Source organism: Acytostelium subglobosum, assembly GCF_000787575.1.
Source record: "Acytostelium subglobosum LB1 DNA, scaffold: scaffold32, whole genome shotgun sequence".
In the NCBI taxonomy this organism is placed as follows: domain Eukaryota; phylum Evosea; class Eumycetozoa; order Acytosteliales; family Acytosteliaceae; genus Acytostelium; species Acytostelium subglobosum.
The window spans coordinates 90,731-97,452 of NW_012236501.1; the positions used below are offsets into that span (position 1 = coordinate 90,731).

The window sequence follows — 6,722 nt, forward strand, 5'->3', positions numbered from 1 at the left end:
ACATGTAATATAGTTATATTTGTTATTTAGAATTAGTTATGGTATTGGTGTCAAAGACAAGCAGCGTTGCATCCGACCTGAACAAGTCGTTAAAGATCAAGACTGATTCACTCAAGAGACTCGAGAAGGACTATATCTACTATCAAAAAGAGTTGGAGGAGCAGAAGAATAGAGTCGAACTATGTAAGAAGGATCCAACAAAGGATGAATACGATCTAAAGAAACAAGTATGTATACATGTAGTCGTCGTCGTAGTGGTCCTAGTTGTTGTTGTGAGCTGACATCAATGTTAATAGGTAGAGATATTGGATGAGAACAATGCAATGATAGTAGACACTGTCAAACGATTGACAGACTCTTTAACAGTACTAGCTGAGTTCCTTGTAAGTAGCATACTACCTTTGAAGTGATGTCATCAACTATCTATCTAACAGTCGACTGTAACACACACTCAACAGGAGGAACAAGCTGAGAAGAAAGACTCTCTGGATCAATATAATGAGGCGATGGAGTTGATGGAGAGATTGTACCAACAGTTTATCAATGAATGATTGATTGTATGATTAAATGAATGAACGATTGCATGTACACCTCTTTGGATTGGTCTAAGCCTACTACCAATACTGCTATGGGAGTAGGAGTTTATTGCATTATAACGATGATGACCTTGATGATCAATCTTACTTCTTCTTGCTACCACCCTTTCCTTTGCCCTTGTTCTTGATAGCATCGACTCTCTTCTTGGCGCGCAGCTCCTTCTTCATTCTCTTGTCGACCACCTTGTACTTGCCAGACGTGCCACCGCCAGTCTTGAACTTCTTGCTGATCACAGTGATCTTTTGTTGACGTGAGTTGCCGGCCTTCTCTGATCCCTTGTACAGCTTCTCGATGGCGCGCATCTTCTCGCGGTTGGACATCTCCTCGTTGTCGACCACATTGTTGGCCTTGTCCTTGAGCTTGTCCATGCGCTTGGCCAATCTGTACTTCTTCCTGGCCTTGGCCTCGGCAATCTTCTTGATTGGACGTGAGTCAATCTCACGGATGTTACGCTTGATCTCTTCAACCATCTCCTTGGTGATTGGTGTCTGTGGCTTGTTGTGGCGTCCCTCATCCTCCTCGAACCATGTGGGTAGGTTATCGTCGTTGAATGCGTAACGGTTGTAGGCGTCGTCGATCATGTCCTGCTTCATCTTCTTTCGCAGCATCAGTGTGCCCAGTGCCAGGGTCTTGATCTTGCTGTCCTCTCCCTCCTCGTCGGAAGACTCGTACTCGACTGCATCCGCCTCCATTGGCACCACCTCGAAATCCTCCTCCTTCTTCTTGGTCGCATCATCGTCCTCGTCCTCATCATCGCTGAGCTTGCCACCTGGCGCTGCCTGGTACTTTCCAGTCTTCTCCTTCTTCTTCTTTGGCAAGGCCACTGGTGCCCTTGTGTCCTTGGTGAGCTTCTGCAGTTTGATTGGACGGTCCATCTCGTCGTCGTCTTGCTCCTGGGCCTCAGGCTCCTCGCCGTCCTGATCGACGCCCTCAAAGAGATCCTGGTCGAACCATCTTGAGGTGGTCTTCTCGGCGGACATCTTTCTCTTTCCAAATACAAGTGAATGTGACTCGTCGGCCAGCTTGTCTTCCAGGTCGTCGTCCTCATTCTCGTCGTAGGCCTCCTCTTGCTCGTCGTCGGCATTGTCTACGGTTTGGCCGGCCTGCTCCATACTCAGCAGCTTGTCCTTGGACAGACGCTCGATGCCTACCTCGCCAGACTTGCCCTTGGTCTTCTTTAAATACTGCATGTACTGCTGCTCGAGCTGCATCTCCATATACTCATCGTTGTCCATCTCTGCCTCCTCGTTGTTGTCGTACTCTTCGTCGTCGTCGTCGGACAGACCATCCTGCTCGAGCTCCTCGGGGTCGATGTTGGCGTCGGTGTCGACCTCGATATGATGATCACGTGTGCGCTGCAGATTGAACAGGTTGTTGTCGTCGACCTGGTCGATGGTGTCGCCTGGGATGGTCATGTTCATCTCAATCCTGCGCTGCAGGTTCCTCTTCTTCTCATTCTGCTTCTTCTTCTCCTTTCTCTTGCGCTTCTCCATCTTCTCGACGTTCTCCTCCATCAGTTTGTCCAGGTTCTCATCGAGTTCCTCTTGGGTCAGCAGACGGTTGGCTGACTCGCCATCCTCATTGGCGCCCTCAGCGGCGGCGCCGCGCTTGGGGTTGTCCAGGTGCTCCTTGTAGAGGGCCATCTCCTTCTTCCACTTGATCAGACTCTTAAAGTCGTGCTTGCCCAGCACCTTGAGATCGCGCATGCACGACTTGATCTCGGGTGTGGTGGCGGGATGGTCGAGGTAGATCTTGCTCTCGACGTCAAACTCGAGCTGGTTGTACGTGGCCAGCATCTTGAGATGCTCGTTGCCCTCGACAAACTCCTTGACTGTGCCGGTCTTGTGCAGCATGGTGAGGCCGTCCTCGTAACCCTGTCTGTTTCTCTTGGCCTTCTTCTCGGACAGCACGTCCACCTTCTTGACCTCCTGGATCTCCTTGAAGACGTACTTTGGATCGAGCAGCTTTGGGTCGATCCTCTTTGGTGCCAAGAAGCCCTGACACACGACAAAGATCTCTGCCGAGGCGTTTCTCGATGCCTGTGGCTTGGTGCTCTCCACCTTCTTGAACAGCTGATGCATCACCCACAACAATGAGTTGTAGTCGGCACCACGGAACACCTTGGTGACGAACCAACCACCTGGTGTGAGGAACTCTGTAGCCAACTTCAATGCATGCAAAGTCAGCTCAGACTGTTGATAAGCGTCCTGGATCCAAGAGGTACCCATATTAGGTGCACCATCGTGAAGGCAACTATAGTATGATTGAGTTAGTTAGTGAGTGAGGTTGAGTCGGTGAGGCGAGTGGGATGTCACTTACATGTCGACCTTCCATGTTTTCAATGTCTTCTTAATCTCTGTACGACACTTCTGAGTAGTGATATCCTCTTGTAGACCAACACAGTTCCTGATTGGACGGATTGGATCGAGATCAACACCAACAATCAATGATTGTACTGGCATATACTTTGATGCGACTTGCATCCTAAATTGAATGATTGATCGAATGAATCGTAATGTTAATATAAATGAATGATTGATTGATTGATTGAATGAGTGTAATATCGATAACATACCATCCACCTGGTGCAGCACATAGATCTAGACAAGCCTTGGCAGAGCCGAGGAAGTTGTACTTCTTGTTGAGTTGGATCAGCTTGAATGCGGCACGAGACCTGTAGCCTTGCTCTTTGGCCAAGTAGTAAAACTTGTCCAAACGTCCCTTGGCCAACTTCTTTTTCTTTTGTCCCATTGTTTATGTATGTGTATGTATATGTATATGTATATATATCTGTATTAATAAATATTATATTAGTAGGTAGTGATGTTTGTTTGAAAGATGAACAAAATAAACGACACTTTCTCACACACCTCGCTCGCTTCGTCTCCTTGTCGACTTCTACTATTAATTTGATTTTTTTTTAATTAAATTGAACGGAATTGAGTGAATGACAAAAGATTCATTGTTATGATTGAAAGAAATACATGTACAAACAAAGATATATAATACGTATATATATGATATGATCTAATTAATAGTCTTCTGGCCACACCCATGATAGTCCAAGCCTCTTGAAGGCATCTTGACAGAATTGTTTGGAGCAGTAGTTGTTGGCATGCACTAATGTTTTGTGAACGTTGTTACGTAGGTCAATGGCTAGACGCACTGCCCATACCATCGGTGAGTCACCTGGTGTTTGTAGATGTTGTGTTATACCTGCATCACGTACATTGTGATGATGTGTCAACCTTGTACCATATACTGGATTACATCGTTCAGCTTCAACATTATATAACTGTCCTCTAATAGTTTGTTCATCAGAGTGTCCATTGATGTCAATAAGCAATTCATAATGATGTTGGTCTTTGTCTTGATCTTGATTATTATGATGATGATGTCTTATATGTAATAATGTAGATATAGTAACATGTTTGATTATATAGACACGACCTATATTGTTAGGTGCAGTTGGTGGCTGTTCAAATAGATCTATCTCTGTGTCTAATTGGAACTCTGTATTATAACTATTAATACTATTAACAAATGCATCCTTTGGTGAGTTCATCCTATTGATCTATCTATCTGTCAGTCTATCTATTCAAGAATACTTAGGATTGAACACTCGTACCCTTACTTAACCCTAACCCTTACCCTTGCCCTAACCCTTACCCTCGCCCCAACCCTAACTTTGCATCACTTTCAAACATTGACAAGGTGGACTGACGGACTTGTGGCATTATTAAAGATGGCAACAAATAATTGTAGTAATTATAAGTCAACGATTATACATTCAGTGTTACGTAGCTCTACACTTATAAAGATTCTCAATCGTGTTAGTTTGATACATCAACAATTTGTTAAATTAGCACCTACTCGACCAGCGATCAAAGGAAGAGACTTACTTTACAAAGGCAATCTCATCCAGATGTTACGACACAATGCAACTCAATACTTTATAGAACATTACAACAGAGTGTCTATTGACTATCCGTCCAATGACAACTTACTCCTGTTTGCAATTTGGAACAACAATGAAGTGGCATTCAAACATCTCATCAACAACCACTACAAATTATCCGCGTTCACCAACTTGCAAAACCGAGACAAGTCGTGCAGATCGATCGACCATTTGTGCGAAGTAACGTTAATAAAAACTTAATCCAAACAGCGGCGGATCTACCATATGGAAGAGGAATCCGCATTTTTTATTAAGTTTTTAAATCACCTGGGTTGGTCTGGCGGCCGTTCAAACATCATGAGGCTCCAGACCACCCAAGTGATCATATTATAACATACTCAGTTGTAAATAGTTAGTTAGTTGTGATAAATGACAAAGCCGAGTGCGCAACTAGCGTCAGTCACTGCGTCACCTCCCTCCATTGCTAGACATAATTGTCAGCATGGTGAATGTAGCAACAACGGTGGCCAGGGGTTCTTGACCAAGAATGCTCGAGATGCTCATTCATCGCAGACCAAACACCTCTGTACCGACAGAGGAGTTGAGTGCAAGATATGTCGGAAGAAGATGGCCAAACAACAGCGACAGCAAAGCGCCGCTGCGGCGGCGACCAGCGAGCAAAGCTCCATGTCGAGCGCATTGAGTGATATCACAAGCTTCATCTGTGATCAATACGCCAATGGAAATAGAGGGGAGCGCGTCAATGACCAACATCGAGACCGTAGGTGAATCCACTGTGAATGAGGTGTCAACCACGTCGACAAGCCATGGCGCTGGAACGACCAGCACGACAACGACCAGGACAACCAGGAGGCCAACAGCCAGGCGCCCAACCACAACCAGGAGCATGGCCAGTACGGCATYGACCAGTAGCAGGCGAGACGACAATTCTGATGTTGATGATGATGACCAAGATGATCCACCGTCTCCACATACACAGGATCGTCTTGCAGCAATGATTTGGCACATTGCCAAGGTGATTGGTGTATGTCTGTCTGGTGATATCAATGAGACCAGGGATACGCTGCTACGAAAGATAAAGGATATGGTCAATGATGAGAGAGGCATTGAAGGTGTTGAGCCTCTGACAGATGACGTAGCAATCGCTGTGTTTGAATGCATCCAAGAGCCAAACGAGAAGCATAGCCCAGTTGTTCAACTGGCCAAAGTTCTCCACAATGCGTTCGATGGCATTCAGTTGGAGGGCTCAATGTCACGGCATGTCGCCAGACAAGTTGCCCAGTTAATCCATGATGAGCTCCAATCGATTGACCAAAGCATCTGGCTTGCCCACTGGCAGAAGTTGTGCTCCCACATTGGCTGTAGTTCTCGCGTACGCAAGAAGGACTTCAGTCGCCATGTGTGCGTTCCTCATCACACCGACGAGGATGATACGTTGCCCGACAAGTGTCCTGGGTGTCAGTACTCATTGAAGAAGGAGTACGATACCGAAGTGAGGGCCAACAGAGATGCTGGAACGTTTAGACTTGACCAGGTCAATATCGTTGCCCTGGCGTTGATGCGTTACGTCCTAGGCATCACCGACAACAAATGGGAGTATGTCCTAAAGTCTGCAAACTTGAACCTGAAGGACTTCTCTCTCCAAAAGATGAAGAGCATATCTAAGGAGCTTGAGGCAAAGATAGATGTGACAATGCTAAAGACCGACTCCATCAATGTTGCTGGTGCTGTTCCTACACATTTTGCCTACTACGATATCTATCAGCTATTTGAGGATGCAATCAAGGCAGAGGWGCCAGAAGATGAAGATGGTAAGTATCATTACTATAGACATGACAGCACAAGTGACTGACCAATACCACCGATCGACATACGTATTCAATAGTGATCACCAAKATTGATGTTGATGGTGCCATTATGTTCAAGGAGGACACTCTTGAGCGCAGCAAGAAGCAAGAGAGTGGCACAATGCAGTTGGTGTACGACTCTAAGAAGACCTCTACCTTGAAGTCTCCATACAATGTGTATCAATTCCTTGTCGCCAWTGGGGAAGAGACATACTCAAACTTGTCAAGTTGGTTCAGCCAGAGCAAGTTCCACGATCATTTGTCTGCGCTAAACAATCTAAAGACCTATGTAAGTGACATCGAGAAATAGTATATATATATATATATGTTTATCTACCTGTATGTTTATATGTTATATA

General features: G+C 45.5%; 3 protein-coding genes across 3 annotated transcripts; 2 read left to right on the top strand and 1 right to left on the bottom strand.

The window, feature by feature from the left end:
* Positions 1-38: 38 nt before the first annotated feature.
* Positions 39-551, top strand: SAMD00019534_113430 (hypothetical protein; the record flags this gene model as incomplete). The annotated part of the gene is made up of 3 exons (XM_012893347.1): positions 39-227; positions 297-383; positions 459-551. 3 exons carry the CDS (start codon positions 39-41, stop codon positions 549-551), a joined length of 369 nt encoding a protein of 122 aa, XP_012748801.1.
* Positions 552-680: 129 nt separating this feature from the next.
* SAMD00019534_113440 (hypothetical protein) lies at positions 681-3,348 on the bottom strand (the record flags this gene model as incomplete). Its single annotated transcript, XM_012893348.1, has 3 exons — positions 681-2,850; positions 2,917-3,081; positions 3,173-3,348. 3 exons carry the CDS (start codon positions 3,346-3,348, stop codon positions 681-683), a joined length of 2,511 nt encoding a protein of 836 aa, XP_012748802.1.
* Positions 3,349-5,510: 2,162 nt separating this feature from the next.
* Positions 5,511-6,368, top strand: SAMD00019534_113450 (hypothetical protein; the record flags this gene model as incomplete). Its single annotated transcript, XM_012893349.1, has 2 exons — positions 5,511-6,112; positions 6,347-6,368. The coding sequence occupies 2 exons, from the start codon at positions 5,511-5,513 to the stop codon at positions 6,366-6,368; spliced, it is 624 nt and encodes a 207-aa protein (XP_012748803.1).
* Between the last annotated feature and the right edge of the window lie 354 nt (positions 6,369-6,722).